Source organism: Melanerpes formicivorus, unplaced genomic scaffold, assembly GCF_026170545.1.
Source record: "Melanerpes formicivorus ecotype bairdi unplaced genomic scaffold, bMelFor1.0.p_v2 SCAF_30, whole genome shotgun sequence".
Taxonomy (NCBI): domain Eukaryota; kingdom Metazoa; phylum Chordata; class Aves; order Piciformes; family Picidae; genus Melanerpes; species Melanerpes formicivorus.
Window position 1 is genome coordinate 4,623,223 of NW_027142382.1, and position 12,589 is coordinate 4,635,811.

The 12,589-nt window shown below is 39.5% G+C and overlaps 1 protein-coding gene across 2 annotated transcripts in view; it reads left to right on the forward strand.

Moving 5' to 3' along the window:
- USP9X (ubiquitin specific peptidase 9 X-linked) overlaps window positions 1–12,093 on the forward strand; it is a 104,721-nt gene extending 92,628 nt beyond the window's left edge. For both annotated transcript variants that reach the window (XM_068155095.1, XM_068155096.1), the window contains exons 39-45: window positions 1,365–1,550; window positions 3,214–3,434; window positions 4,659–4,747; window positions 7,163–7,319; window positions 8,564–8,776; window positions 9,085–9,180; window positions 11,016–12,093. In XM_068155095.1, the coding sequence (XP_068011196.1) occupies window positions 1,365–1,550; window positions 3,214–3,434; window positions 4,659–4,747; window positions 7,163–7,319; window positions 8,564–8,776; window positions 9,085–9,180; window positions 11,016–11,150 (1,097 nt within the window). In that variant the 3' untranslated portion in view covers window positions 11,151–12,093. The remainder of the gene's footprint in view (window positions 1–1,364; window positions 1,551–3,213; window positions 3,435–4,658; window positions 4,748–7,162; window positions 7,320–8,563; window positions 8,777–9,084; window positions 9,181–11,015) is intronic.
- Window positions 12,094–12,589: the final 496 nt, after the last annotated feature.

Sequence of the window (12,589 nt, forward strand, 5' to 3'; positions counted from 1 at the left end):
AGAATTGACACACACAAAGTTCTAGAAGCTCTTTCATACAGGTAAACAATTTTAATGGAATTTAATTTGCTATCTGTGCAATTAATTTAGGCAATTGTGTTACCTTAATTTCATCTATAATGCGTGTCACTTTTGTCTACCAAAGGATTCTCTTGTCAGGCGGGATTGTCTGCACTCTGACTCTCAGAGCAGACTTCGTGTCATTATTGAAAAGAGAAATTCAGTTCTCCTGTAACTAACTTACTTTCTTCCTTGCTAGCTTATCATAGTGCAGTTGAAGCTTCTGACTAGGAAAGCCCTCAGAAGCCAGACAGAAAAGCATAACAATTTTATTTATGGGTCTGGTCATTATCACAGTCTACCCTGCAAAGATAAACACAAAAATATTAAGCAGCTGTGGTTGTTTTACTGCTGTTAACTGAAGGTTGCTGTATGGATGTTTAGTGTTGAGAAGCCACAATAGCTACTCTCTGCAGCACCCAAAGTTTTAGGGGAAAGATTAAATTGTCTGACACTTGAGAAATCAAGTAATACATTCTTCACATCAAAGCAAGTGAGAGATCAGCTCTACAGAGGATGTAACTACAGAACTATCTACATGGCTTTTAAAAATGCCATAAATTAATAAGGTGCTGCCTGGATTCCTTCTTGTCAGAGAGATGATAGGTAAGGTCCAGTTGTATTTCGAAATAAAATGCATACAAAAAATTCTGACTTCTAACCAAACTGAGAGACAGAATACGAGATCAGAAGGAGCATGAATTTACTGGTAAGCATTTGTGTAGTATGGACAAAGTATTCTTGCAGTTAAACTAGCTGTATGTTTGGGGACTTCTGGTTGGGGTGTGGTTTGAAGGTTTTTCTTGGTTTGTTTGGTTTTGACCACTTTTTGTTTGTTTTCTTAAATTGAGTTTGCCACTTTTTCACACTTAACTGTTTGCTATGACACATTTTGAAGTGTCTTAAATTTGTAGTGTGTATCTAGGACATGCATACTGTTGGAAGTATTCATCCTATCATGGCCCTCACCATAAAAAGATGAATTTGTCTAAGACTTGTTTGATGCCTTGCTGTTAACACAGATGATAGTTACTTAAGTGTTAATGAGTACTGTTAAGAAATTGTAGTCATTTTCAACTGCCCTTCAGTGTGATTTTTCAGCTGAACATTATTGTCTCGTGCATCTTTACTGACTGGACCGTCTTTTTTCCTCAGGAAACATAAGGGATGGTTATAATAAAACCCAGCAAGTGAAAAGTTCTGAATCATGTAAAGAGTAGTTCTTTTTCTTTTCTTTAAAAAAAAAAAGAAAGTGTTGGAAGTACCAGAAACAAAATGCATCTTTACCCCTTCCCCCCATAAAGGTGTAGCAGAGAAGACACAACTTCTGAAACTAAATGTTCCTGCAACGTTCATGCTTGTGGCTCTGGATGAGGGTCCAGGTCCTCCAATTAAATACCAGTATGCTGAACTGGGGAAACTATACACTGTTGTGTCACAACTGATCCGTTGCTGCAATGTGTCATCCCGGATGCAGTCTTCTATTAATGGTAGAGTACACTAATTGAATATATCAATAAATGTATTTTGTGCATATTTACCTGTTATGTGTAAAATGGATGAACTGGAACATGTTTGCCTTTTATGTTTAGTAACTCCTTTTATTTAAAGACAGAAATCTCCTTGTTGTAAACAAAGCTGTCTGCCTTACTAAAAAGCACAAGACAGAAGTCTGGTCTGTATTTGTGCTGTTCTGGCTTATTCCTTAAAGCTAAAATCTGAGTAGTAAAGTAGTAGATTGTTGATTACAAAATAGCAATGATTTTAGAATAGTTTAATCTTGTTTTGAAGAGTTGCATAAAGGTCTTTTGACTCTGAATAGGCAATAATATAATAGATTACTTTCATATGACCAGTATAAAAGTAAATCTATGCAGGGAAAACACTATAGCAGGCTCTGAAATGCCTCATGCTGCTTGTCAGTGAAGAGGCCTTGCATTGTGGATAGCTCTTGAAAATCATTTGGTGCTTGTTCACATTGAAGACATGAAACAGGAGCCAGCACTTTGATTTATAAAAGATAATCAGCTAGAAATTGCTCAGCCACGTTATAAATCATTAATACCTCGTAGCTGAACAGAGTGCAGTTATTTTTGAGAAGTGGTGACAGAATGTTGGGCTGCATGGACTTTATAGCCTGTGTATGTACATGTTCTGTTAAGCATAATTTAGAAAACCTAATGAGGAATTTGTTGAGAATCTATTTAATGGCAAACTCATTACAGCCTGATGTGTTGGGCTGTGAAGTCAATAAGCCAGAATGTGCTATAGTAAGATTAATGAACTGAAAATTTTACTGTGCTATAATAAGCTTCAGAACAATTTGGCAGTTTTTATTTGGGTTTATTTCCAGTGCATTCTTTGAGGCTTACACTAAAAGGAGATTTCTGCTTGTGAAAAATAATTGTATATTCACAATGTTCAGAATGTTCTACTGAAAAAAAAAAAATGATGTGGGAACATTATTCTGACTACTAATAATTACTCTTTGTAGAACAAAGTTATTTTTTGCTTCAGAATGTTAGGCTAGAAGAGTTCTCCCTTGGGCTTCTAGGCATCTTCAAACAATAATGCTGAATCCTACTAAGTTTAGAAACAGCAGGAGCAAGTCCAGCAGTCTTGCCGTAGATAAAATGAAGGCTGCTGAATAAGATGCAGTAATTTTTATTCTTTCAAGACTGTATTACTTCTTTCCACACTTCAGTGATTCAGATGGGTTTGTTCTGACAAATATTCCTCTGAACTCTTTCCCATTGCCTAGTGAGTAGGTAAATAAACCTTGTGTCCTAAAAGTACGATAGATGCAGGCTGTTACACAAGCAGTGAAGCAGATAAGAGGATTTCACTGAGGAAACTAACAAATTTCTCTTCTTGTGTATGAACATGTCCCCAGCTGTTCTGCTTTTATTGTCACTGCATCATCTTACCTGGGAGGGAAAAGCAGCTCTCTCAGGCAGCAGATGTCAAGCTTCACAATCAGCAAACTTAGTTATTTCATACCGTAGTTATTTTTAAAGAACACTAACTGTTAAGGCAGGCTTGAGGTTTCCCTGCATCTGTTGGTTTTGGGTGAGTTACAGCAGTTTGTATTTTGTTGTGTCTACACAGAAAGTACTTCAGTGCTTTTTCATCTGTAATAACCATTTGTTCTAGGTAATCCCCCACTTGGCAACCCTTACGGTGATCCTAATTTATCTCAGCCTATAATGGCACTGCAGCAGAACGTAGCAGACATTTTGTTTGTGAGAACTAGTTATGTGAAGAAAATTATTGAAGATTGCAGCAACTCTGAAGAGACCATTAAGCTGCTTCGATTCTGCTGTTGGGAGAATCCTCAGTTTTCTTCCACTGTCCTCAGTGAACTTCTTTGGCAGGTAAAGATGGAAAAATAGCTGTGTATTTATATACAGGAATGTTGCATTAAATACTGAACAGGTGCTTGATAAATAAGCTTTACTTATGATGACATCTTCCATCAGTATTTACACTCTTAGGTCTTACATCATATTGGAGTGCTGAGATGTCTTTTTATGAGTTTAGGAAAGCAGTTGAGCTTTTATGTGTTAGGATGTTAAGGATGGGAAGTAAGGTGACTGAGGAATGTATTGCAGGAACATTTCCTAAAGCTTTTCTTGTACTGCATGGCCAGTTAGAGTTATTTCTTAAGATCTCCTTCATAATTATTTTGAGTATGTTCCTAAGTTTTTTATTACAAGTCTGCAGAACATATTTGGCTTTAGACTCAGAAAAGAGTCTTTGGGACTGTCTTGTTTTTCCTTTGTAATCTCTGTAAGTCACTCAGATTTTTGCACTCCAAATAATAATTCTTTTTTTAACGTCTGTTAGCTCGTCTTTATATTCACTCATTTTTTTCCCCCCCATGTAAATATGAGATTTTTCTATGGTCTTTTGATTGGCACTTGAAAGAATCATAATAATAATCACTTTGCAAGCCAAATATTGTACATTTTGGGACAACCTTTGAATATACTGTTCAAAGGTAGCAGTATCAGTGAAAAACACCATTTTATATTTTTTTAAGGTAGCTTTTTCAGCACCTTATACTTGGTGCTTCAGATCAGTTATGTTAAAAGCCATGAGGAAACACTTTGTCTTTTACAAAACTTACTATATTAAAAAGAAAAACCAAAAAATCCCCAACCAACCAATAAACACCTGCACCCCAAAAAAACCTCACACAAACACCACCACCCCCCCAGCCAAGAAACAAAAGGAAAGAAGAAAAAACAACACATAAACCAACCCCCCCCACAACCTCCAAGAAACTCTTGACAGAATCAGCTCTCTTTAAATAGTGTACATCATCATAGTATCATAGTATCAGTCAGGGTTGGAAGGGACCACAAGGATCATCTAGTTCCAACCCACCTGCCATGGGCAGGGACACCCCACACTAGATCAGGCTGCCCAGAGCCTCATCCAGCCTGGGCTTAGGCCCCATCCCTGGAGGTGTTTATGTCTTGAAGTACCCTTTTAATTTGTTAAAATCCAGGTGGATTGTGTTCTTGTGTTACACAGTGCAGTCTGCAGGCTTCAAGGAGTGCTTTCTTAGATCCTCTGCATCTTTACTTTTTCAGGTTGCATACTCATATACATACGAGCTTCGACCTTACTTGGATCTGCTTCTGCAAATCCTATTAATTGAGGACTCTTGGCAAACTCACAGGTTAGTATTTACCTGGTGTTTTATAACTCAGGATTATTATGTTTTGTACTGCTTGTTTTCCCATGGTTCTGGTGCTAATCCTTTCAAGAATTTGACTTTAAACATACATCACATCAAAATAAAGGAACAAAGCTTTTTTTTTCCAGTTCATCTCAAATTTTATGTTAAACTACAATTTTTCACCTTCTCAATTTCCTTACTATTGAAAAGTTTGCTACTTAGTCCTATAAACCCAGTATTTTTCACATAGAAGAGAACGTGCCATTTAGGCTGAACTCATTGTCATTTACTGTGAGATGCTTAGATTGATTCTGATTTTTTTTGTGGAAGCATCTCATTCAAGATTCAAGGTCCATTTGTAGCCTGGTCTTATTAAGAAGCAGGTCAGTTGCGTGAATTGGAGAGAGAAGCATAATTCATATATCAGTATTTTCGGTGTGATCACATTTCAAGTCAATTTCAACTTGGGTATATTAAATATTCATCCAATTTCAAACATAATTTTTGTCTCCCTACAGAATAGGGCATTTGAAAGTTGGGATTTGAAATTGCAATTATTGCAAATACTGACCACTTAAGAGAAGAGTAAATTTCTTCAGGTGTTTTATACAGAAGTAGTAGTAGATGTGGAAACACAAAATAGAAGTCATCAGCATGAGAGCTGTCAATATTTCAGAACATATTTTTTTGTCATAAGAAGTGAATGTAGGTAGTACTGGAGTTACAAAATAATTCTCAACCATGTCTCATGACATGTAAAATACTTTGTGTAAGAGCTGTGGCAATAAGGGTGTTGGAATGAACTCGTGTACTTAATCTGGAGAAGCAGACTGCATTCTTAGGGTTTTATCAGTTGTCTAGCCTTGCTTTAGAAGATACTCTAGGAGGAGATAGTGATCTAGCTTACCCCACTCCAAAACATGAAGACTGAGTTGGAGGGATTTCTTTGTTCTTTCTAAGAACTGCAGCTTAGGTAAGGGATGGGAATACCCTTTATGCATAGGCTTTTCAGGTTTGTGTATAGTTGTTTGTAATATAATGCAGTTTGTGTGTAGTTTCTTCCTGAAAAGGACTTCAGAAGGTGTCTTTAAATCCCCAGAATGCAGGAGGCTGAGCGTGGTTCAGTAGATGCAAAGTGTAATAATGTATTTTCAGGGTGGAAATACAGCTGTGAAATCATGGAAGTGGTTGTTAGGGATAGTGCTGTGTTTTATAAAGGAGGTTGAATGTTGTAGTGTGGCTTTCGCTATACTTGAAGAGGAACATCACTTCTTGTTCAAGGCTGCAGTCTCAGGAATAGCAGTGTTCATTGGAATTGTGTGAGGCTTCAGCAGAGGGGTATCAAGTGGCCAGCTGCAGTCACCCCCTGAGTTATTGCTGTCACTTCTTCCACTAACATGAAGGACTAGTCTCTGTCCTGTTCTTGGGTTTTGCTGTGATAATTGTAGAGTTTTAATGATCTTTGTCTTCTCTTCCAAAGAAAAAGCCCCAAATGGTAGTTAGTATCTTCTGACTACTAGAAAACAAACATCATCTGATCTTCTGATGGTGTGCTTGTTCTGCTCTTGTACTGTGAGATGGCTGCTGCTGTTCCTTGGCATCGTTCTCATAGCTTTCTCTTGATTTGAGAAGCTCAGCTGCCAAGTTTGGGATAATAGTGTTACAGGTTCCATTCATTTAAAAATCAGCTCATTGATGCTTTACAAGTGGAGCCTGGGTTGCTGGCTGCATGGACTCTCTTTGCTGGCTGTTACCAGGGCTGTAAAGAAAGAGGGCAGTTGCTTTTCCTACAGAGAGTGTAGCTCTTTGAGACATCCACATAGGTACCATGCCCTCCTGGCTGTTTTTCTCAAAGACAAAAATTCTTGCCCAGTTTCAGGGTGGCAGTTGATTCATCAACCCCTTGTTCAGGTGCAGAGGCATGAAAAGTGGGCTTAGTTCCAGGGAATGCCCAAATCCCTTTCCTCATGCACAAGTCCATATCCTTCATCCCTCTTCAGACCAGCTGCATCTAAAGGAGAGTATCTTTGAGAAGCACTGTTAGGTTGAGGATTTAACTGATGCAGTTCTTTAAGGGCCTTTTGGGTTAACAGGTTTGTTTTATAAATGAGGTCAGTGTGAAAAACCAGTAATAAAAATTAAGCAGTTAAACTTGATTGCTGTAATTAGAATTAGTCATACTTGCATGTTTTTATGTATATCTATCTCTAATAGAAAGTGTTTAAATATTACCAGCTGTGCTAAAAGTATGAGTTACCCAAGTGACGTCAAGTTAGTTTTCTAACAAACCTCTTTGCTAAAACCAGGAGTCAGAATGTGAGCTGTCCTTTCTGTAATTACATTGTAAGTTGAAAGTTTCATTCAAACACTAAAATTCTTAACACTTGAAGTTTTGGGTTGTTTGTTGTTTTGTAGGATTCACAATGCACTTAAGGGAATCCCAGATGACAGGGATGGACTATTCGACACCATTCAACGCTCGAAGAATCATTATCAGAAGAGAGCTTACCAGTGTATAAAGTGCATGGTAGCTCTCTTCACCAACTGTGCTGTAGCCTACCAGATTCTTCAGGTGATACCTTCTGTTCTATTTCTTGATGCTTTATTTTTTCAGATGTTTTTTTCCAGTTCTGTTAAAAAAAAAAGAAAGAAAACAACAAGCCTGAACACCAATTGTTCAGTTACCATCACTTAGAGGAAATTGCAACTTCTAAGTACAACTCATTCAAACCTTCCTGTATCAGATGGTCAATATATGGGATTGCAGTTTGATTACATTTACACTCATTTTTCAGTGAAACAGCTACAAATCTACAGAATCATTTTCAAATTCAACATTTTCCTTGTGCAAAAAAGGATTTTTCAGGGATCTGTTAAGCAACAGTATATGTGTTTGTGCTCTGTTCTCTAATAGCTTCTGTAGGAACAAGTTGTTTATAATAATAATTATAGTAATTATAATAATAATAATAAACAACTAACCCATGGCACCAAGCACCCCATCAAGTCTCCTCCTGAACACCTCCAATGATGGTGACTCCACCACCTCTGTACTGCGAGGGTGGTGGAACACTGGAACAGGTTGCCCAGTGTGGTGGTTTAGGCTGGGTGCTGGCCCGGATGCCACTGCACGGACCACACCTGGGAGGTCCCAAGGGGGTGGGCCCAGCCCAAGGGGGGTGGTCACAGGAAACCAGGTATTCCATTTCCCATAATGCCCTGCTCCCCTATAATAGATCAGCACGGGGTCTTCACTTCCTCCTGGGGTCTTCACTTCCTCTTTCGTCCCCTGCTGCTGCCTAGGTAAAACGGCGTGAGCCGCCTCCCAAGGCTGGGTTGGGGGCCGGGGGGAGAAAGAGCTCTGGGGAGGTTGGGTGTACCCTCAGGTGGGGATGGGACGTTCTTGGGTATGTTCTGGGATCTCTCTCTTTTGTCATGGTGCTTGTGGTTCTCTGTGAAACTTTCATGGTTGGTTTTTGTTTTCTCATCTAAACTTTCCACGATTCTTTTGCAATCTGTTTGTTTGAGTCGTTATTTCTGCCCATGGTGGGGAGGGGATCTGCCCCAACCTATTACACCCAGGGAGGTGGTTGAGGCCCCTTCCCTGGAGATATTCACAGTGAGGCTCGACGAGGCCCTGGACAACCTGATCTAACTGAGGATGTCCGTGCTGACTGTGGGGAGGTCAGACTGGATGACCATTGGAGCTCCAATCTGGCTCAGCCCATTCAGTTATTCTGAGTATAGGAAGGGAAAAACATTTGTCTTTTGCAGAATACAGGAAACAACTCTGAATCGTTTGTTTTCCATCTGCAGAGCAACGGCGATTTGAAAAGAAAATGGACCTGGGCGGTAGAATGGCTTGGAGACGAGCTCGAGCGTAGGCCATACACTGGCAATCCCCAGTACACCTATAACAACTGGTCTCCACCAATACAAAGCAATGAAACATCAAATGGCTACTTCCTAGAGAGGTCACACAGTGCTAGGGTGACTCTTGCAAAAGCTTGTGAGCTCTGCCCAGAGGAGGTAAAGAATTCATTTGTCTTCCTTTGAAAAAATGAGTGAAGTGGTGCTATAAAACAATAGAACCTTAGCAGCAGTCTCTGGTGGATGCAGAAGTAACACGTTCTATGAATGTGGATTTATCTTTTTGTTGGTTTCAGTTACATTCCTATGCATTCTTTCCACTTTATGTCGTGCAGTCCAAGCTGTAGGTGACACAGTAGGATGGAATTTTTCTCCAAGCCTATCTGAAACAATCACTTGTGTGTGAGATTCATTCTAGATAGAACAACTGTAATGTTTTACCTAAATAAATGTTTTTCAAACTTTAGGAACCAGATGATCCTGATGCCCCAGATGAACATGAGTCTTCTCCACCTGAAGATGCCCCACTGTATCCCCATTCACCTGGTTCCCAATATCAACAGGTAAAAGCCCAGAGTTGAACCATTTATTCAGAGTTCCACATTAGCTTTTTGTATAATTTAAGTTACCCTAAATGCTAGGCTTTTAGTCAAAAGTGTGTTATGGTCAAATATGCTATGTAGGGGAATTAAAAATAGTATCATAGTATCAGTCAGGGTTGGAAGGGATCACAAGGATCATCTAGTTCCAACCCCCCTGCCATGGGCAGGGACACCCCACACTAGATCAGGCTGGACAGAGCCTCATCCAGCCTGGTCTCAATCACCCCCAGGGATGGGGCCCCAACCACCTCCCTGGACAACCCATTCCAGGGTTTCACCACTCTCATGGTGTAGAATCTTCTCCTCACCTCCAGCCTGAATCTCCCCACCTCCAGCTTCATTCCATTCCCCCTAGTCCTATCACTACCTGAGATCCTGAGCAGTCCCTCCCCAGCCTTCCTGTAGGCCCCCTTCAGATACTGGAAGGCCACAATAAGATCACCTCGGAGCCTTCTCTTCTGCAGACTGAACAGCCCCAACTCCTTCAGTCTGTCCTCATAGGAGAGGTGAATACCCCTCAGTTAGGTAAATACCCCTCCAGTTTGCCAGGAACAGTTTCACCATCAGAGTTCCAGGTGAGAATTTTAGTCTTAGCAGATCAGGGAGTGATGGAAAGAACAGGGGAACAGAAGTTTTCACAGCCTAGGGCATATTAAATTTGCATCTGTCATATTTGCTTGTTTAGCATTCTTGTTTTAAAATACAAAATCAGATCTCAAAAGCCTTTCAGAAAAATGCAGATAGCTTTCTCACATATAATTTGTGCTATGAACACTGAACTCTACATCTTAAATACAAACAAAAATGTAGATCTCTTTATGTTAAGTGGCTGCTTTGTTAGTGTTTTTCCATGTAAAGCCAGATCTGAAAGAAATCATAACCAGTTTTTAACTTAATGTACTAAATTACTAGATCCCCTGTTAGCTGCCATTTTTTGTTCCAATTCATTTTATGTATTCCAAGTCTGCTAATGTAATTTCCTTTCCTGCCCAAACCCATTTTCCCTTGATCTTGCTTTCCTTACTTGGTGTTCTCAGCAGAGCAGTTGGTAAGTCATGCAGATTTTCCCCACTCCTTTCTGAGCTCCTCCTGAGCTCAGACACATACTGTAACCTCACCGTTCCCCATGTGATGTGTTCACTTTCTTGCAAGAGATGGCATTTCTCACTAACACACACAATCCTCATATTCCTGATTTCTCCACAGCTGGTTAAACTCTGCAAAACAGTAGATAGATGAGATGTTTTCATTCACCAGATGTGTGTATGGCTTTTGAAAGTGGGGCAGAGCATCTGCAGAAAACTACTACTGGTCTGGATTTCATTCAGTTCTGTAGCATCAGAGTTTTCTCCCTTCTAAGTGAAAGTACCCTTTTGTGCCTTGTCTTAGGAAAAAAATCAGGCTGGTTGAATCTCTTGATAAAATCGTGCTTAGTTCAAAGTCTGCAGCACATAGGTGGACTCTTCGGGTTTTTTTCTGTTCCTTTCTTGCTGCTTTTGCTTTGCATGTAACTGTTATTCAAAAGCTTGGTTTACTGTTTTACTTAATCCTTTCATCTCCACAAGTTGAAAGTGTGTTTACTTTGTGTCAATTATAAAGGGTAAGTGAAAGGTGTGATTCCAGAGGAGTAAAGAAACTGCAACATGTGCTCACGTAGCTGCTACTACACCGGAATTTCGGTGTGCTTGAGGGAATTTTGTGATAGTCGGCTTGTAGAGGGGAAGAGTCAGTCAGTAGTCTTGGGAAACAGCCCCCCAAGTTTCATGCCCCTTTGAAATGTCTGTGCTTTCTTCCAGAATAACCACGTGCATGGACAGCCATATACAGGCCCGGCAGCACACCATATGAACAACCCTCAGCGAACTGGCCAACGAGCACAAGAAAACTACGAAGGCAGTGAAGAAGTTTCCCCGCCTCAGACGAAAGATTAGTGAAATGCACATAACCGATTAACTCGCTCCATCAAGACTGTGCACCCAGGCCTTACAGTCCAACCTTTCTCTGTGTCTGGCTAATATTTAAAACTAGAAAAAGGAAAAAAAAAAAAAACCACAAAAAAAAAAAAGAAAAGGAGAAAAAAAAAAAAAAGGCCCACCAAACTATTCCTAATCAACCTGGAGTGGAGAGTCTATTCACTGTCTTATCTGCAGAAAATTGCTGTCCATATATAACCCGCCTGCAGTGGAAAGTGTATAGTGTTTTGTAATAAATGGCCTGATGCTAATGTGTAAATGGCAAAGGTGTATATAGTATATTAATGTTTGACTGTTAATTCTTGAGCAAGAAACGTTTTTGGTTTGTTTTTTTTGGTTGTTTTTTTTTTTTTCTTCTTTTTTCTTTTTTTTTTTTTTTTTGTCTTGATGAGACTCACAGATCTACCAAAAAAAAAAAATAAAAGAAAGGAAAAAAAAAAAAGAAAGAAAAAAAAATAAAAACCCACCAAAAAAAAACCCCACAAAAAACAACAACAAATAATAACTTCTTGATACGTCTGCTGCGCTCTGCAACCAGTGTTGCCTGCCTCATGGCAGTCAGATCAACTCCTTTACAACAAAAAAAACCCAAAACAAAACAAAACAACAAAAAAAAAGCCTATCCATGTCAACCACAAAATAGCTTCATGTTAATTCTTTGCCACTGGAGTCGATTTTACTATGAGCAACGTGATGGCTGGTAACCTTTTAATGATTTGGTTGATGTGGAAAATTGGTGATGTAACATTGTTTCCTAGATCTCTCTTTTTGTTTGTTTGTTTGTTTGTTTGTTTTTTTCATTGCCTTTTTCATTCTGGTATTAGGTTAATCACTTTGAAGCTATAGTTATGCTGTAACATTTAGCATGGCTTCACACCAAGTTAGTGTAGCCAATGAAGGGGGTGGGGGGGGAGGGGGGTGGGGGGGGGCGGGAAAGAAAAGACAGAAAAAGCTTACAGCGGTTGTCCCAGTGCGACAACTGTATTGCTCAGAACTTTTTCTTCTTACACCTAGACTATAAAGTGGGGAGGGGAAAAATGTGACAAACAAGTGGTTTTCAGTTTCACATCTGTTCCTCACATCTGATGTTTGGCAGTTCTGTCTCTGGGTGGGATAAAGAACACTTAGTTTTCAGTAATAGGAATTTAAAAGATTTAAAACAAATATGCAAAAATTTGCTATGCCAGGATGCCTGGAGCATAATAGACTGTATTTGGTGTGCTTGTTTTGTTTCTTTGGTAGAGCTTATTAGATAAACTTCTAACACTTTCCTTCTACTGCATCCCAGTGAAGTGGAAGTCAACAAAATCACAGAGTACTTGTGAGTGCCACTGCACCAAGTTAACTTGCTGGTTTTCTGCTCGTTCACAGTTCTACTTGAAAGCGAGAATTGTCTT